The 20,726-nt window shown below is 32.3% G+C and overlaps 1 protein-coding gene across 4 annotated transcripts in view; it reads right to left on the minus strand.

The window, feature by feature from the left end:
* The window catches only part of LOC130654391 (protein C3orf33 homolog), a 47,401-nt gene that overhangs the window by 3,089 nt on the left and 23,586 nt on the right, over nt 1–20,726 (minus strand). Inside the window, exons 3-7 of one of the 4 annotated variants that reach the window (XR_008984412.1) lie at nt 18,511–18,661; nt 17,639–17,787; nt 13,426–13,594; nt 12,387–12,482; nt 9,932–10,785 (exon numbers count right to left, since the gene is read on the minus strand). Coding sequence is in view for 2 of the 4 variants with exons in the window: in XM_057456956.1 (XP_057312939.1) it covers nt 10,778–10,785; nt 12,387–12,603; nt 17,639–17,787; nt 18,511–18,661 (525 nt within the window). In the remaining 2 variants the exon portion in view is untranslated. Of the gene's footprint in view, nt 1–9,931; nt 10,786–12,386; nt 12,604–13,425; nt 13,595–17,638; nt 17,788–18,510; nt 18,662–20,726 lie in introns of those variants that run through there. The other 3 variants (XM_057456956.1, XR_008984411.1, XM_057456955.1) reach the window with 3 other exon arrangements.

Raw genomic sequence — 20,726 nt, forward strand, 5'->3', positions numbered from 1 at the left:
TTTTTTGTTAGCAGAAATTGTAAAATTGGGTTGCATTGTGGATGTTTCATAGTTGTGCATTTTCAATAGCGAGATAGTTTATGCAGCGCCTGCATATTGTTTATTTTTTAAAAAGATAAGATTAGTGTTCACAAGCTTTATTTAACTAACTGGTAAAGTAAAGGTGTTTCCACCAAAGTTTTCAAAAGTGAATATAGGCAGAATTAAGGTCTCCCCAAATGCCTGGAAAGTAGTCTGCGAAAAATAAAATTTCCACAACAATACGTAAGAGAAAAACGAAGACGCTCCACCATATATAAATAATTACGAGAACGAAATTCTTTTTGTAGCGAAAAGAATTTCTCGTTTTCGCTTTCTTCTTTCTGTCAGTCAGTTTACCCCAGACTGACCCAACGAAAATTGAAATTTCGAGGAATTTTCCGTTCAAGAAGATCTCACAAATCAATTTCGAAAAATAACTGCGTAGTCCACAAGAAATGTTATTGCCCATCTGAATAGCAAAATATGTCGTGTCTAACTTCGTAACAGAAATCACAATTTAATAGACAGCTTTTTGTAAACTTTATTCGCGAGGTTGTTTACGTATATCATACGTCTTGTTGGTATTGAAGGGTATTGATACGAAAATAATTATTAACGAATGTCACCTTATAACAATAATGTAAGAACAGAACTTTGCCAATTCAACTTAACTAAGTGCAAATATCGCGAATATTATTTCAATTTATCACGATTTTTGCGTGTGGAATATTTCATCCTGAAAGACTCTATTACATTTAAATTTTATGTTGTGGAACTAACTGTCAGTAAAAATGAAAGTTAATAGCCTAACGTTAATCTTGTTCTCTTTAATAGAGTATCAATAGTATAATGCAAAATCTCTAAAAAAATGGAATTTTTCATCCAAAATTACTCCTTTCGCGATATTTTCACTTCAGTTTAGTTGAATTGACAAGTTAAGAAAACCTATGTGACTCCGAGAATTTCTATAAAACAATGAAGAAGACCATTTGTCAACGATCATTAATATTTGAAAAACATCACACGCTTTCTGTAGTGGCCAACTTAAAAGTGGAATAATCCATCCTCTATCACTCTTTATTAAAACTTTTTGCTATATTTCTTAAGATTAGACAAATATCATTCGATAAATTCATTTTTATAGTCAATAGCACATCCTCTGAGTTTTTAATACATTCCACTTTGCAATCAATTTTTCACTCTATTTTTGGAATAATTCATCCTATTTTACTCATTTCAACATTTTTATACATCTTCTCAAAGTTTAGAAATAATATAATCAGTGATTGAAATTTCAAAACGGTATCTCTCTCATAGATCAGAAGTAATTCACTTTGGAATTTTTCATCCCTGGACACCTAAAAAACTTTCATCCTAAATTACCCCTAACTTTACACTTAAATTGCAACTGATTCACTCACCCAATAGAAACCGGACAAAACGATTTGGAATATTTCATCTTTTTCTATTTTTCATTAAAATTTAAAGTAGCAATGATAAAAAATGATTTAGAAAGGCAGTCTTAAACAAAGGTGCCCCAAAAATACAATTTGGTACACTCTAAAAAAAACACCGACATACACACAATTGCAGGAACTAGTTTCCGATACTGTACATCTTGATAGAAAAACGTTCACATTTTGTTTTAATAATGCTTAGCTTAGCTCCTGCGAAAAAACAAGTTGATTCCATATAAAAGGTATTAGCATAGCCATAAGAAGAAAGAAAGTCTGGCAATAAACAATGGTCTATTGTAATAACTCTTTCATATGCAAATTTCTAGTCCCCAGGCCTCCGCTTCTGCACAAAACTTCAACATGGCAGCTATATACGCAGGCTGTTACTGAGATTCTTCAACATTTGCTGTGTTTTTGACCTCACATTTCACTATGCCTGTTTAATTTTTTTGCTGTCCTGTCTCCAGGAGGTATAAAGGAGTCAGTTTATTTAAAGTTCAATTGCCAAACAATGAAGTGCGCATTAAAAAGTTGTTTTTGCCTAGTTGTTGGCATACTAAAACAGAAGAACATCTTGTTACTGTAACTCCAACTCCAACTGTCTGCCAAAGTTCGAAATTTTTGTTGACGAATTACTATCATATTCAGTAACAGTGTTTAGATGGACGTTATCAGATGATCATCATTTATCATGTCTAATGGACGATCATTTCACAATGTTACCTTGTCCACTCTTAATGCTGAGCTAAATACTTATGCTATATGTGATGGGATTAAAACTCCAAATCCAGATAAAGAAGTTAATTTTCAAAAGCATTTTGATTATGCAAATTATCAATAATTGTCTTTAAAACCAAAGTTGCAGCAGGATGAGTATTATCCATCAAATAATTGTAACATTCTGGTTTGTAGCACTGATCCATGTCACCACTGTGAGTCTTTTGACCTATGCAAAAAACGAAATCGATGGTGTCCAGCCAACCAGCCAAACTGAATGCTTCTATTACGTTTACATCTCGTCGTTGGAACAGAGATTTGTGAAATGAAAGCAGCATTAGAAAATGAATAATGATTTGCCGACATTATTTTCTGGTTGTGACAAAACAGCTGTTCCATATTTTATGAAATTATTTTGGGAAGAACAACAGAGTTATATTAATTCCTCTTGTGGTAGTAGTGTACGTTACCATCCAATGGAGAAAAAATTTTGTCTGACCTTAGCTGCAAAGTTATCTTCGGCTTATTCTGATCTACGACATGATGCAAAAACAGGTTCTGGTGTTTTGGTATTACCAAGTTTACGAATTCTTCGTGTACAAAAATTATATTCGCCCTACTCGTGGTTTTAATTCTTCTATTATACAAGAATTATCACAAAAAACTGTTGATTTTACTTCCCATATCAATTGATGATACAGCCTTGCCAAAAAGAAAGAAGACGCAGTAATATTGACGTTCCGGACATGGACTAAAACTGTCAAATCGGCTATTTCTATAGCCACAAATGTTTTGAAAACATTACATTGTCTCTAATACATTAAACTATTCTCTAGTTCTCTTTATACTACAGAGCTAGAGAATTGCACACTTGCTCAGTGTTTGGTGATATTAAAGGTCGAGTTCCCTTTATACTGTGGAACTGGCCAAAATTGTATTGAGTGGCAAAAGAAAAGACAAGGAAAGACATTTTGGTTGAATTTAAAATTTGGCGAAATTGGCAGATTTGACAAAAAAATAACCAAATTAAGTTCTTGTTTGCCATCCGCCAAGTTTTAGCATGTTTCTGCATGAGGATTTTCATGAACATGCTTAATAAAGTTTATTTATATATTTGCCAAATTAAATTATCGCCAAATTTAATTCCCTTAAGCCAACGACATATTTTTGGGAGATGCATTCTACGATGATTATTTTTTGCGAATCAGTTTTGCTCAGATTTTCCGCGGAAATTTATTTTCGCGAATTTACTAGTACTTATTCGCAGCTCCTGAAATTTTCGCGCAAACAAATTTCGCAAATATGGATAAAATTTGCGAAAATTAATCTTAACAGCGAACCTTTTACCCAATTGTTTTTTTCAAATGTATAAAATTTGCCTTTTTAACAGTTTTTAAAGTCCATGTGCAGGACTTGCAAAGCTCAGTAACCCATGTCTGTTGCACGACTGGTTTTCTTTAGTTATGTTCTTAATGAGCGTTTTCTTACTTTCTGTTTTGCAGCTTTGCGCTTTTCACGAACGTCTTTAGCATATGAAAATGTGCGAACTCTAACAAACAAATTGAGTAAATGTTCAAGTACATCATTACAAATCTATTTTTTCACTTAGGGATCAATTCCCTCGCAAATCATTTTAAAATTCGACAGTATGGTGCAGTTACTTAACATAGTCGAAACTTGTTCTTTCGCGCATAAATTGGTACTGAAAAAAAAGATGTTTTTTGACGGAATAACTGCTCGCATTTAATAAAAAGATTTTGGGTTCTCCGATTCCACAAACAGCCTCTATTCTGGACATTTACCAGTGTATGTGTGTCGTCTATGTTAATTTTGGATGCTTTTAACAAAAGAGCATACTGTTTGTGTACATCTGACTGTTATTTACCGTAACAAAATTTTGAATGTAGTTTATGCGCAATGTAACCAGAAAGATACTGCAAACTTTTTACTTCACTTCCCAAAATTTCAATTACTTGTTGTGAAAGGTTAAATGATGACACATCTGTTTCAGAGAGATGTATCAAAACATGATTAGCAACTTCCATTAGCAAAATGTTAACTAAGGTGACATCAACAAACATTGTTGGCAAAATATTTTCATTTAATAACCCATAAAATTCTGAAATTTCTAAGCATTACCATTGAATTGTTCAATTACAATTTTTAGTTTTTCCAAAGTTCCACTGCCTCATCAACAGAAAAGCTAAAGTTTAAAAACGCATTCTTTAACTGTTCAGATAGACACATATTTTTTTGTACAATGATGGCACCTTTCTTTACAATAACACGTAGTTTTAAAGGGTGCAGTTTTTTATGTAACTGTTCTTCCTTAGTAAGAGAGTTAAACGGCCTTGCAGTATCTGAATCACTACTTTTCGCTTTATGTTTGGTATTTTTGTGTCTTCTTAATCCTCTACCAAAATTACCACTTTTCCACATTGACTACACTCAAATTGATCGCTTTTATCTCTAGGAAGAGATACTTCAGATATAACTGCATCTATATCCACGTTAAAATTAGCATCAATTTAAAAATGCACCTTCAATTAACAGAAATCAAGATCATCACCACAAAGAAACTCATCGTTCTTCGACGCCATTTTTAACATCTGTGCAGTGCAGAAAATCATGATAACCGATCAATAAAAGAATTAAGAATTTTTTTTTTTGACCCATTAACATGTAGCCTAATAAACAACACAAGATATTTATTTACAAAAAATCGATGTGACAAAGAAGACTCCTTGCTTACAAAACCATCCGAGATAGTAAAAAGATATTTTAATGTCTACGGCATTACGTTTACAAACAAAGATAAAGTTCGAAATGGATCCTTGCATAAAAGACGCATGGAAAATGCTTCTAAGCATCTTGAAGATAATGCTGATGTTGATGAAGACGATCCTTTTACATTATAAATCTATGTTATAGTCAATCCGCAACATAATTAGATGAAATTTTGACCTTAGCCACACTAAACAACAAAAAATCTGAAAATTCCTCACAAAATATTTTGTTACGGCGTATCAACTTGGACAAAAAGTGTACACGCTCATACAAAAAAACTCACGGGCTTCTAGTGTAAGTATTCGACAAGAGATAACAATTTACGGTAAAATTACCTTTTTAAAAAAACGTGGTATTAAAAAGTAGGTATTAAAAAGTCGTGCGCTCTAAAACTTTTTTCGGATAAATAAGCTCCACAAGCAAAAGTTGCTTAAATTTTGGAGCTCTTAGTACAGTTTCTTATAAAAGAGTTTCTTATAAAAAACGTTAATTGTTTGAGTAAACTTTCGCAAATCGCAGATTGGGCATTTTTATTCGAACTTCAATTTCTGAGAACTAAAAAAAATGGTTTCAGACAAGGTCTTATTTTCCTTACATGTTCAACCCAATAACTTATCGGGAAAAATAGCACAAAAAAATTGGGGTAAATGTTTTTAATTGGCAAAAATATTATTACACAAAATAGTCACATTTTGCCGACTAATTTTTGGAAAATTAAAGCATATACAAAGGAATTTATTTCAAACTTTTCGTTAATAATTAAAAAGATTGACTAGAAATATCCGACGTTTTTATCCTTATTTTACGGGTTTCGGGTTCTTAATAAAGAAAAGTATATATCTACTTTTTTTAATAATTTTGGCCAAAATTTAATTCGGCGGATCAAAATTGTGTTGTTGAAAAAATTCAGGAGGCAAAAAATGTAGATAGATGGTAGAACAAAACCACTCTACTAAAATCAAATATGCCCTTAACAATAAGAAATATCGTTATCATTGTTTTCGTTTACCAACTGTTAATTTTATCGAGAATTTAATTGCCAGATTTTGCGAGTTATTCCCCGAAAAACGTGGTTACAATATCCACTGATGTCGTAATGAAAATTACATGTAACTTCTTAGGCTGTATTTGATTTTCTGCCAACGTGAACAACCACGGTTCTACTCGATGTTCACCTTCATTCATTGACTAGACATCAGGGGATAAATTCTGACCATTACAAAGGACACCATACACTTAAATTGAGGCTGAATTGAGAGGTTTTTTTAAAAATAACTTACGATAAACAAAAGTGCGCATCACAAATCTCATTTCAAACCACTAAGAATTTACTTCAACCATTGTTATCAAAATTTCACTTTTAAACATCTATATAAAACAACAAACTTTGCAAACCTTGCCATCTGTCCGTCTTGATTCTTTCTTAAAGCATGAATTTATTTTCCTTACAAAGTAGAGATATGTTTAAAAACGTCGATTTGAAGGTTTCGTGGCGTCCATTTAAAGGACTGAAATAAGTTTAGTGTGCATGATTTGAAGAACGCAAATAAATAAATTGAAGCTAAATTGATCGGAAGAAAGAAAAACAAATATACATTTCTTGGAGGACTGCGCTTATTCTCATTGCACTCGCAAAAAGTTGCTCGCCTTATTTTCTACCTACTTGCTATTTAAGTTTCAATACCTTTGTGAAAATATGACGATAAAAATGTAGTAGGAAGGTTTTAAGGTGTCGTCACAGACTTACTTTAACTTTCTCACGCGCTTCTGCTCACATCTTCGGCATACTATACTTCATGTGAGTTCAATAATTAATCGCCATATTTAGAAAGTTGTTATTCAAAAAATGATGTTAGGATGCGTTTTTGAAGAATCTTCGCGAAATATCCAACATCATAAGTAAGACAAGATTATCTTAACATAACAAACTCTATAGTTGACTTTGTATCATTTTATTCATTATCATATGCTCAAAAAAATCTTACCAACTCCTTACTAATAGCCGTATTATTCCGTCTGTCTGTTTGGGCGCAAAATGGTACCCGAAGCAGCGATGGCTTTTAGAACTTACCGTTAAGTCGTTGAAAAAGCGGACAGGGGTGACTTAATTCATTTTGTTATATCTTATACGCCATTTTTTTATTCATTAATTAAAAAAAATATAAAAAAACATGTTTTTAAAAATTTATGTCATTTTAATTATAAACCCCTCCTTGTACGCGATCTGTTCCGTTGTTGCAAAGTTCTAGCGATGACAGAGTGCTTGCTGGATGATCTAATGTTATCTAGCCATGTATAAATCTTAAAGAAACCAATTTTAGGATTTTGGCTGCAAACGTAGATCCTGAGGAAGCATCCTGCTTCCTAAGCCAGCTAGCTAACTAGGTAGCTATAACTAGCCTTATTTATTCCTATTCTTTTGAAGTTTTTACTCAGTTTGGTATATTGTTTTTTATTTGTATTTGGGTTTGTGGCCGCTAGCTTTTGCTACCGACTAAATAGTGAAAATAGCCACCAAATGCAGTTTGCCTACAAGTTTCTTAATTCTTATGCTAAATGCAGTTAGGTAGCTACAGCTTTAATACTGCTATGAGAACTCATTTGGCAATATAATATTCCAGAGTAATTTTCAACTTGACAAGGTAACGACAGGCTGTTTCCTGTATTGCTTTTTAAACCAAAGTTATGATAAAGTTTTTTTGAAAACGGTATTGGCCCTATACGGATGTGCAACATGGTGTATATATCTGTACTGAGCGCTCAGCCCAACGTTAATTACGGGCTGACTGATAACTTGCTATAAAGCTTTTTTGACAAGGGTATAACGGCGATACGCATACCCCACTCTTTTTTAAAAACAAAAGTTAAGAAAATTTGAGGACTTTAGAGGAGCTTTTTGTGATTTTTTGAGATTTTTGTTACAAAATTCAGGAGATTTGAAGAGAGAAATTTGCACTTGTAAAAATAAAGGAACACACAGACTGGCATCTCAAATATTTTCTTACAAAAGATATGATAACTAAGAAACTTTGCTTAAAATACAAACACAACAAGAAAAAGTAATATTTGCAGGCCACAGCAACCACAAATTGTGATGATTCAAAATAAATAATATAAAAACTACCATATATAAAAAAAAACTAATGTCAAAAATGTTTTGAGGAGATTTGAAAAGAAAACCTAATTCCAAAAAGATTTGAGACCTTTTGAATTTGAGATTTGCGGAGTTATGAGGAGGCGTGAGAACCCTGGCATGTACAACATGGTTTACCTGTACTAAGTGCTTAACTCAGTGTCACGATTAAGCTTATTCCTTATAATAAAATAATATCGACTGATTGTTTTTGAACAACGGGTTATACCGTGTTTTATTTCAGCTAAAGGTGCGGGAAAAATATTTCTTGAAATATATATTACACTCGAGACACCAAAATATGCGCTGCACTCGATTTACAACATACTGCATACCTGTACTAAAGCGCTTTACCTGAATGTGTTACACAGTTTCCGTCTCTTATAAGGACCCCGCCGGGCATTCAACACGGGGTCACAAAGTTACTTGTGGCTTAACCCGGCCTTTCGACACTAGGTTTTCCGGCTAGTCTCTTTAATAATAGCCGTATTGTTGTCTCTGAACACGAATATCAAATGCGATATATTTTTATCCACTTTGTTGCCACGGGTAAATTTAAAGGACGGGCGAATCCGTGGATTTTTCCACGGGCTAACGACTAGTCTATATTATAATACCCGTATACGTCTGTCTGTCACGCAATATGGTAACCGCAGTAGCGAGACACAAAATGCGGTAAATTAAGGACGGGCGAAGCCGTGGATTTATCCACGGGTCACCGACTACTCTTACTAATATGCGTTGCAGTGATACGTCGCGATTATTGTTTTTTCAAAATAGGTAGTCAGTATATAACAACAACAACCGTCAATCTGGTTTTGTTAAACATATTTAAACATATTTAAAAATAACATTAGTCAGGCTTACCGATAGTGCTTTTAAAATAATATTTGACCTTGTGGGTGGGTGCCTTACCCTGTATATTTTTTTCCACGAGGTAAGTATTCGAAGTATTTTTGGTGGGCCAGTTAGACATTAAGTTTTCCTTGGAATATTTTCGCTTGTTTTTGTCAAAATTTAAACCTTCATCGTATATTTTATATATACTAGTCATTAGCCCGTGGAAAATCCACGGGTTCGCCTGTCCTTTTTATACCGCATTGCGTGCTTCTCGCTATTGCGCAGCTAAGCTACCATTTTGCGTGACAGACAGACAGACAGACAAGGTTGTAACAAATATCTTTTTAACATTTAATGTGTTAGGTGGTAGCCACCTTTTCTTCAAACTCTTATTTTTTTGGATATTCATTGTCCATTTACAAAATCCCACGCGATGTACCTACGCTACAATATTTTCTGCAATAGTTTTTAATTTTAAAACTGATTAAATTAATTTTTATGTTTGTAAATTGAATGAAGATTTAAAATTTACAATGGAAATAGGTTGTAATGACTTGTGTTTTTTGGATCTACAACTAAAGTTGAGCAATAATCTTATTTTTACCACCATTTATAGCAAACCTACTCATTCACACATGTATCTTCATGCTACATCATACCAAAATAAATTATCTATTAAAGGCATTTCTAAAGGTGTGGCATTGAGACTTCGACGAATATGTAGTAGTGACGACAATTCTCAGAAAAAGGCTGAGGAATATACATCGTATCTCAAACAAAGGGGCAACAAGAGTATGTATGTGGATTATTCATTTAAGATGGTTTTACAAAGAACACGAACTGATGCAAGAAAAAAGGTAACGAAACGTTCTGAAAATTAATAAACGGGAGGGGGGGGGGGTGACGTTTATTTGGCCCCTTTGAGTAGTAAATAAAAATAAAAAAAATATATTAAAACATAAAAAAGAACAAAGCATTGACAAGCTTTCGAGTTTATTACTCTTCATCAGGTACAAGTTACAAACGATACTGGTTATTTATATTACAAGGTACATTTAAAAATTCCTATGCGTATAGTTGCAATAAAAAACGTCAACTACAAAAAAAAAAGAAAATTAACAATAGAAAATTAAAGAGCTGAAGTCTCGAAATAGTAATTATATTAAGCCCTAAGGAGAATATTGCGCTGAAAGATAATCGACCGGCGTTCAACAAGATGCTAGTCCTACAAAGAAGACGGCTATAAATCATGGTTGTTTCTTACGCCGACCTAAAATTCATGGCTTGATGTAATTCGAATAAATGTAAAAAATGCTAGAAATCGCATCGCACTTTTCCACACTTTTCAAAAACACTTCGCATTTTGCGACAACAACAATCAATTTCACCCTTTGCAAGATTTTCAACATTATTAACCACGTCAATAATAATAAAACGAATATGCCGTACCGCGTCGTTAGAAAACTCTTAAGTAAAATGTCGTACTATTCTATAGGATGGCACCTTCTTTTTTATGTGATTTGTAATTCGCCGATCTTGATTTCCAAGATACAGTTGAACCAACTCCTTGCTTACCGCAATTTTTACAGTATGCAACATAAACAACGTTACTTGCGATACAAGTGCTGTTTCGTCTAATCCTAAATGTATTCCTTGTTGCAAATGATGTTATACAAGACGTTTCATCTACATAGTTTTTGCAAGAATCACAATTTTTGTTACACTTTACATAACCAGATGACGTGTTTGCGGTGAGATCAGGTTTAATGTTGTAAGGATCACTACGCCGTGAAAATCTTTTAGGTTTCTTTATCTTTTAGATTTAGCCCGCTAAACATACACCAAAAGAACATGCTCTTAAAATCTGCAATATTTTAAATTTTTTATCACATCACCACTACCAATATCCTCTTGCTAACATCGATTTTGTGAAACTGCCAGTTAAAAGCTGTAAAAGTCAACATTTTGTCAATACATTTCTTATAACTAATCTCGTTTTCATGTTCTTGGGCTTTGAGGTTTTCTAGGTTTTAAAGCCTCTTACAGACTCTGGTAAGTTGATAAAAAATAATTTTGGACCGAATAAAAAGTTTAGACGTGTAGCTGTAGTCACTAAGTTTGAGAAAATTTAAAGCAGCTAAATAGGGCGAATTAAAAAATAATTTTTTGAGAAAACAATTTCAAAAATGTGATGGTTAACGAATACACACGCTTAGGCTGCAGTATTTAACACTTTGCGCTCGCGAATCGTCATTTTATGAAAGAAAATTGTATGGGTTTTGCTTCTCTAATAAACGAAAGAAAATTATAGGCATCTTTTTTTAGTTTTGGGTACATAGCTATATAGCTACTGAATTTACAATTACAATTGGTGCAAAAGGCTGTAACAAATATCTTTTTAACATTTAATGTGTTAGGTGGTAGCCACCTTTTTTTCAAACTCTTATTTTTTTTGGATATTCATTGTCCATTTACAAAATACCACGCGATGTACCTACGCTACAATATTTTCTGCAATAGTTTTTAATTAGTTAAAACTTAACTTATCTTCCATATTTAAAAAGGATGTTGTTACAGGTCGGCCAGGTTGAAAAAAGTTCAGCCCAGGCCGAGATCATGCTCAAATCTCCATGTAATAGCAAAACATTTTTTACCCCGGCCCTGGGTTAAAATTCCATGCCTAATTGAAATTCTCCATGTAATCAACCCTCTACCATTTTTCTACTTTTTAGCGAGAAATACTAACCCAAGCTGCAGCTTAATCAAATTCAGGCTGGTAAATATAACACAATTTTGGGTAGGGTAAAAAAGCACTGAATATTAACTGAATATAAACCTTAATAAAACAGCATATAAAAACAGTTAATAGCTAACTAGCGAGAGATTCCGCTTTCTCACGACGTTTGCAGACGAAATCTTAAAATTGATTCATATAAAAACAGTTAATAGCTAACTAGCGAGGGATTCCGTTTTCTCACGACGTTTGCAGACGAAATCTTAAAATTGATTCATATAAAAACAGTTAATAGCTAACTAGCGAGGGATTCCGTTTTCTCACGACGTTTGCAGACGAAATCTTAAAATTGATTCATATAAAAACAGTTAATAGCTAACTAGCGAGGGATTCCGTTTTCTCACGACGTTTGCAGACGAAAACTTAAAATTGATTTAAGATTTACGCAGAGTTAAAAATGTGGTGATAAAAAATCAAATATATTCAAAATAAGAAGAGAAGACAAAAAGGTGAAAAAATCCAACAGGACACAAAATGAGAATGCAATATGACAACTTTGGAAGACTATACTGAATTTTCAATAAATAAATGTCTTTATACAAATCTTTTTACTTACATCCTCCCAGCTAATAAAAAACAAATTAATTACCCATAGTTACGTGCTGTTATCACAAAAAGTAAAAATAAGTCTACCTACTTCTTTTTCTCCTCAAATAATTCAAGATTTTCTCCTTCATTGAGTTTTTTTTCCATACTCCTTTACCACGTGCATCAGCGATTACTTCCAATTTAACTAGATTGCAAAGAAATGCTTGACTTGATACATTCAATTTTTCAGTAGTGTGTAGTTCTGATACCACAGCAACCCCATTTTTTACCACTTCTTCATTAACACATTTTCTCATAAAAATGCCCTATAAACAGCCCAAAATAAAGAGCATAAACACCTTTGCACCCAAACAATAGAATAACATGAAAACGAGAGTAGTTATCAGCACATTTGCAAATGATTATTGTATACATTTGATTGAGTACCCTGGGGTTAGAAACAATGCAAATGTTAATTATCATGGAAATTTAAGGCTTATGATAAGTTAGAAAATTTCATTTAAAATCCAATCAAAATATCAGAAAAAATATGGTTGATGTTGTAACAGCTTTTGTATAACTTTAAATAAAAATGATGTTAATGATGTAGATAATGTGAAAAATTATGTGTTCTATTGCCAAGAGAAAAAACTTCAAATATTAAGACATTTTTGCCCTACATTCAGTGGAGCACCCTTTCAAGCAAGCAATACACGATCCAATTTGCATTAAAAGTAATTAGGAATTCTATTTTGTTAAATAAGATTTTTCGAAATCAACAAACTTGTGTAATTCAATTTTATTTTAAAGAGTGTGATTGGTTGCAAATTTTTGATACAATTTTGAAAAAACTGGTTGTTTCTTTCAACAAATCCAAAAACTTCAGAATCTACAGAATAAATTGTGTATCGCCAACTTAAGGCATATTTTCAAAAGATATTTAATTGCCCTTATCTGACTTATTTTAATCATGAGAATTTGTCTAAATGTTTTCCGTCCATGTATCTTTTTTAAAATTGATATGCAATCAAAAATAGTTATCAGCGTCTCCGAAAACACGTCATTCCAAGTTTAAGTATAGTCATACGAGTTGTATTTTATGCAAAACATAGGTTTCTAAACAAAAATCACTTTTTTTAACCACTGACCTTGTTTAGCACTTATAGCTTATGTAATTTTATTTTCTCTGTGTTAACATTGTACAAGGTTTGGTTCTCATAGGTCAAGTGGTTGCCAAGATAATGAAACAAAGCTGATATCCGACTTAAATATAAGGCCATCAAATGTCCGTGCATGAATAGGGTTATACTGGTGAAGCTAAAACAATAATCCAGATCTTACAGATAAGCTTGTGCATTAATCTAAAAAAAAGTGAAAACTGATTGCGGATATCACCACAGTCAAACAATTTTACGGCTGAAAGGACTTTTTTACAAACTACACAGCCTTGATAGTTAACCTATTATTATCCAGTCATAAGTAAAACAGTTGAGCATGGCTGCAATACAGGTGTGTAAAAACTTATCTACATTCAAACGTTTAAATTTAACACAGACTAAAAACATCTCTGCTGCTGGGTACTTCAACTTTAGCTAACATTATATGCTAGAGCTGAATAAAACATAAAGCTGTGGCTAGCTAACTAGATAGTAGCCAGATATTTGGTTAAGGGCTATGATAGGCAGGCTAGCTGGCGCATAACTTCGATAAACTTATTTTGTACTTATATGTAGCTGAAAGTATTAAAAAATGCTTGAAATGTGTGAATCTTATACGAATTTTCATTTACTTTAAACATTTGAAAGCTGATGCCAGACGGCTATGCTTTACACGCTTAGTTCTTTCTTCATTACTAAAACAATGTAAATATGATTATGAGACTTTACATTTTGAATAAGGATGGAAATCAAAATTAAACTGCGAGATCTGTTCTGCCATACCATGACGTTAATATCTCATGCTTCTACTTTGACTATAATGCTCCCTTATCAGGCAGCAATTATATTTTTGGTAGTTAATATTGGGATAATATCGCTAAAAAATGTTCAGCTTATACAAGTTTTTTATTATTATGAAGCTGTCATTGCTTTGGATTTGACATGAGTGTCTAGCTGGCTTAATTCATACAAATGTGAAATTTTGAACCAATTTATTAAAATGGTGATGCTGTTTGGCATATATCCTGTCTCCAGTTATTGAGTGATCTTCTAAAAACATCGACTTGGCTCAGTGATGTACTTTTCAAATAGTACCCGACCTAATTTTAATAGATAAATTACCCTTATATTTTTAAACAAAAAGAAAACGAAGGTAGTTTCAGAAAAAAGAGAACATTTTACTTTCCAAAGCCTTTACTTCACCAGGAAATATCTTCCATTTATGAATTAAAAAATTTTTAACATAGCAATTTTTCGTCAATTAAAAAATATTAACAGATTTTTCCTTGGCATCAGCTAAAAGGTCCTGCAACTTTAGTAAAAATTAGTATAACTGGTCATTAGCCAGAGAAAAAATCCATGGGTTTGCCCGTTATATATATATATACTCCAGTCCAGTAAAATTTAATCTTAGGTCATTCTCAATTATAATTTTAGTGAAACCAGGATTTTTCAGCATGTTTCATGGTTTTGTTGTCTTTTATTACAAATACACTATAATACAAACACAAATATGTCCATTGATGCATTAATAGTGATAATTATTTGCTCCTCTAAGGTTACATAAACTTTTTCCGTACTTTGCCATCGGGTTTTTCTGTTTACATGGACAAATATCCATCCCGTTTGACCGGGATCCCGGCTCACTTGCCCGGGATTTCGGTTGACCGAGTTTCCTGTTGTAACCGGGGCGAGATGAATATGCACATATAAACACGATTTCAATTTTCAGCGTTCTTCCACAAATATCTGAGATCTCGGTCATGCGGGATATCTTGGTGGACTGAGTTTCCCCGGTCTCATTTAAAAAGGCCTTAAGTATCTACATTATATTATTGGCAAAATATGTGCGTAAGGAACTTCATGTTTAATACATTTTCCCAGAAGTAGTTACTAAGTTTAATTAAAGACTCTCATTGACTTGACCAGTCATTTTAAACTCTTGGGAGAGTGACTGCTAGCGGTAAAATATTTTATTAAGCTCAGTAACCTGAAAATTGATATTTTTATATTGGTTTGATGAAATTCAGCCAAAAAGTTTTTTCAATATAATCATAGTGTCTAAGTTCCTGTTGAATCAAAAAAAAAGGTTAAGACTAACCGTCTTGACGTTCTTAAAATCTAGTAGTGGTCAGTCACAGCCTGGAAAAATTTGGAAACTGTGTGGAAGACGTTTTTGCTAATTTTGATGTTTTGCTAAATTATTGAGATATTATTCTTTTTAGATTCATGCAGTATGGAATTAGTCAATTTAGCTTAATCTTCTTCAGATTAATAAAACACCTTCGCCTCTCTGATAAGCCCACGTGCAGGACTGCTGCAGTAACTATCAAGTCTGTACCGTATCTACATACTCCAATAACACCTTTGCATATAGCAACATAAGAATTAAAATTTTACATGCATGTTAGAACTTCAATTAAAAGTCGTAAAAGTGGTGATACTAAAACCTAATACTAATACTACCCCAATTTTCATGATTTAAAAAAGCTTAAAAAATAAACCCCGCCTCTGTAACATTCTTGTCCCTCTAGTAAACCACCTTTATTTCTAATGTTGATTCGCTAATCCAGCAGCAGGAATAATAGAGTAAATATGGTATGCTATTTTTGAAAGATATATATTTATTATTTTTAAAACTTTATGTCCTTTAGAACGGCGAAGGCTTAGCAACTAAGGAGTGCATACGTTGAACTATGCTATGAAAAGTTTAAAGAATGCTACAATAACCACACAAATTGTTTTAACATGAAAAATTAAGAGAAGGTTCACCATGAATAATACTTGATACAAATGCTAATTAACAGTTGATAAAGACAGAAGTTGATGGTTAGCTAAATAATATCCCAGCTACACATGGAGCTAGCTAGATATACAAACTTGGTGTTTGTCCTACTTACATATCTATCTACCTGCAAGCTATTTTTTTATTAAAGAGCAGAGTGATATGGAGTGTCACTGGTCGTTGGTAAACTGTACATTACATTTTACTTTAAAATTTACTTGCAAGCAGTAAAATGATATTGTATTTACATTATTCAAAAACATAACAAGATGGGTAAGGTATACAAAAAGATAGCTACACACTTTTAAAATCAACGATGAATTGTATTTCTTGTCACTCCACCATCACCAATATCCTTTTTACAACTGCAATAATAATCTCATTTTCATGTTACCTATATTTTTATATGTGTATTTTGTGAAACAGAAACAGATATTAATAACGGGTTAACTACAAGATTATAAAACACTTTGTGTTTATATGTTAGAACATATTGGTAAAAAAGTTATATTGAGTCATGAAAAGCAGCTCCCTGAGAAAATCGATTTTATTTTTTTAAAGTGCAATAAATCTTCCCTCTGGTACAGGCTGAAATTATTAAAAACAAAAATTGAAATAATACTTTATTACGGAAAAAAGATTTTTTTAAGGAGAAGTGATGAACTATTCGGGTGACAAATATATCCCCTGAAAAATGATTTTCTTCTGACTAATTTATGGCCTGACTAATAATTTCCTAACAAATGCACTGATAGTGTGACAAAATTTGTGACAAAACGTTGATCCATTGACAAAGAAAGAACAATTTTTCATAGTAAATTAAAAAATTGAGAAATTGTGATCTTGCACTGGAGAAGATGTTTGTTAGGAAAAAGTAACAAATTTGCAAGTGATGAAGGTTTTTCCCAGCATATTACACCTCAATAATATAAAACTCAATAATTTTGTTGCATTAACCACCATGCATTACTTCATACTACTTTCTTACCCGAAGCTGCTTTTAAAAGTTGTATATACATATATAATTAATATTTTAGAAATTTGCGAAAATTAAATGTACTAATTGATAAAACGTGAAGTTTAAATAATAAAAAATAAGACAAATATTTTATCAAAATAAGAACATCTAAAAACTTACAAATAAAAATACGAAGTTTTTTGTAAGTAAAATATAACACTGTTAAGACAATAAAACCATTTATTTATTATAAAAAATTACAAACTCTCTAAGGACTGTAAAGAATGGGGTGAGCAGAATAGGCATTAAGCTGTAAAATTAAAATACCTACCTACCTAATAACAGTTTTTACTTATAAAAAGCTTCGTATTTCTATTTGCAAATGTTTTCAGATTTCCTTATTTTAAAAAAATTTAACATGGCAAAAAAAAAACAATTTTAAAGATAGACAAATATTGCACCTTTTTCTGGTATAGGACAGAGTACAGCAGATTACCCTCTCTCTTTAGTATTACAAAATGAACAGGTTTATGCAATAACTGCGTAGTAAGAAATGAAAGCCATCCATTTCTAGGATGTGTCCCAGCCAGTAAAATTTCCAGATGCTTTCCTGAAATAATAAACTATTTCATAAAACAGCTACTGTTAATTTCTCTCTCAACTTTCTTGGTTTAGCAAATAGATTATTCTATATTGATGTGAAATAGAATTTTAGAGGAGTTACTATTAAACGCAGACACACAGAAACACACAAAAAAAGTTCAAAAAAATTATTACAATGCTGTCTTAATAGTTTTTTTAGCAATACCAGAAGTTTTTGAACTCTTGTTGGGAATGCATAAACAATGCACTCTCTCAACAGCTGTTTTTTTATATAACACAAAATACAGCAAAACCAGATTTACGTGTTTCCCTGCTCAGTAAGCTAGTGTACCAATCCCTATTTTTAATCACCTTTTTCATATGTAACTTACATTACTTTAAGAACAAAATATCTCTCTGTAACAACTGTTGTTTTATAATCTTTATTTTTTCCCTTTTTGCACACTTCAGACTGGGCTGTTGTTTACCAATTTTATATGTTTTAAAAGAATTTCTTATTAATTTTTTGGATAACAAAAGCATACTCTCGCATTCAACACCTAAAAAGACAGGAGTGAGATCTTAGAATTTTTTAAAACCACTGACATGTTACTTAATCCATCCAAGTTATGTGTTGCTAAAAATGTTTTCCTTTTGTGTATATCTCCAAAATTTAATTGAAGTATTATAGCATAACATAATATATACATGCAAGTTTTGGACAAAATAAAATAAGAATTTGTTACCTGACCTTTTTGTGTGAAAAATTTTGGCAAAAGAGTAGCCTGGTGCTGAATTTGTATTTTTCCAGATTCATGAATATTTTTTACAACTCCTCTTAACTGTCTTTGCTTGCTGATAAATTCAGATGGTATTTCAGCAGCATTGTTATAAATCTTGAACTAAATTAAAAATCAATTACATTTTCAACAACATTACACTTTCCATATTTTCAACATACAGCAAGTATTAAACTACGGTATGAGTAATTACTTAACAAACATTCCATGTGAGCAAGTATATAAAAAATACTCGCACTTTTTTGTAACCGTGCTCACACAAAACTCGCTGACATGCACAAATAGTGAACGTTATAATTAAACAAAAAACATTCCTTTATTTTCTACAAATGTTTCATTTTTCACACTACTTTAAGAAAAAGACACTTTCGAGAAAAGCTTTGGAATTAACTTATTTTTTACTGTAAATGTTTCTTCTAAAATATTCTTTGTTTTAGTATTTTGATAAAACAGCACTAAACCCACCTGAAGAAAAATATAGCAAAAAAGATGAGTAATAGTAAAAAACAAGCTTGACAGTACAAGTAAAAGACACAGAGAAAAATGTTTGTAAGATACATCGCACCAGGTAAAAAATGATAGGTTAGGACAAAATGAATTTAAACTAAGGTTTTTTATTTAGACAGAGACAGTTGTTTCATGTGGTAAGTGACAACGACTAATGACAAGCCACTACTAATTTTTTTGTCCAGCACCGAGCATTGATAACTCATACCTTAAAGAACAATTTAAAGCAGTGTTTAAAAAATTAAACAAAACAACTAAACAACAGGAGCATATGTATCAAAAAATAAACAAATAGGAAATTCATGGACAAGTCAAGGATGAAACTCTTGAAAACATTGATTTAAGCAGATGTCAGGGCCCATAAAGTGCCCCCAGTTCTTGAAAAAGTCTGAGGTTTGTGTTTTGATTAATTATTCTCATAAAAAAGCATGCAATTTGAAAGCAAAGAGTGCATGGTGAATACAGACATCTGATCTAATGTTAATCACATTCCTGTGAAATCCCTGACTTTTTCTGATGAAACTATTTTTTTCTGGCGTTACCTGATAATTTCCGTTGTCAGATAATACATTTTTTCACCAGACACACAAACTTAAGTTTAGCCTCACTTAGCCAGAAAAGTCAAATTATATGCCACCCAGATAAAAGCAAAAGAGCTTCTCTGGTTCAGTGTTACTTGTTGTTTTATTAATTATACACATTTTTTAAAAAAAATCTTGTCTTTTTTTCAATTTCTTTTGGCATGAGGATTTTTCATAACAAACAAACTTTCGCTATGAAAAACTATTTTTAGCAGAACCACTAATCCCTAACCCTTGTAGGAAACTAGGATTGTATTTTTCGTAGTAAAAACAAGGGAAGAAAACTAGCTTTAGATACATTAAATAGAAAGCAAATATGTCAAACTACAAAGTACAATATACACTATTTGATTTGACATTATCTAGCTAGGAACTTGCATCCGTAATAAACTTTTTTTTTTAAAAAAAAGGAAGAATATGAAAGGGTAGGAGGTAGTCACAAGCAACATTTTTTACATCCAACACTAGTTTATTGTTTATATTTATCTTATTGAATGCACAATTCTCATTAAAATTTCACTCAAAAAAAACGACAGCTACAAACCACTGGTTTTATCTGGTAAAACAGGTTATCAGCTTTTGGGAAATACATGTCTCAAAGCATGGCTATGCGTAGGAAAGCAAATATCTTCGTTTTTCACCAACGCTTAAATGACCTTAGTCACAGAGGTTCAAAAGACGTTTGTTTTTAAGGAACTTTAAAGCTCATACCACCATGACCATTATGGGTCGCTTTTGGCAGAAAATCTGACAACGAATAATTGCACATGCGCACACTTTTTTCCCGTTAAATGACCCTGGCTTGGGGTTGAGCAGAACTGTCACACAAAGAGAGAAAATTTGACCTGTCCTAGATATTTCCACAAATGCATGGGCAATGGCAATAGAGATCTTACAAACGGAGGTTCCCTTTCTGAATTTTGCAGCACTCTTTATCATCACATATTTTGACTGGACAGTATTGAACAATATAATTGTATGGCATCAATTTCATAACCCATTGCTCAATTTGGGGTGGAAAATGTTTGGTGGTTAATGAAAAAAACCACTGTAAATTTTAGACCACTCAAGTACATGCA

This window comes from Hydractinia symbiolongicarpus, chromosome 8 (genome assembly GCF_029227915.1).
Source record: "Hydractinia symbiolongicarpus strain clone_291-10 chromosome 8, HSymV2.1, whole genome shotgun sequence".
In the NCBI taxonomy this organism is placed as follows: domain Eukaryota; kingdom Metazoa; phylum Cnidaria; class Hydrozoa; order Anthoathecata; family Hydractiniidae; genus Hydractinia; species Hydractinia symbiolongicarpus.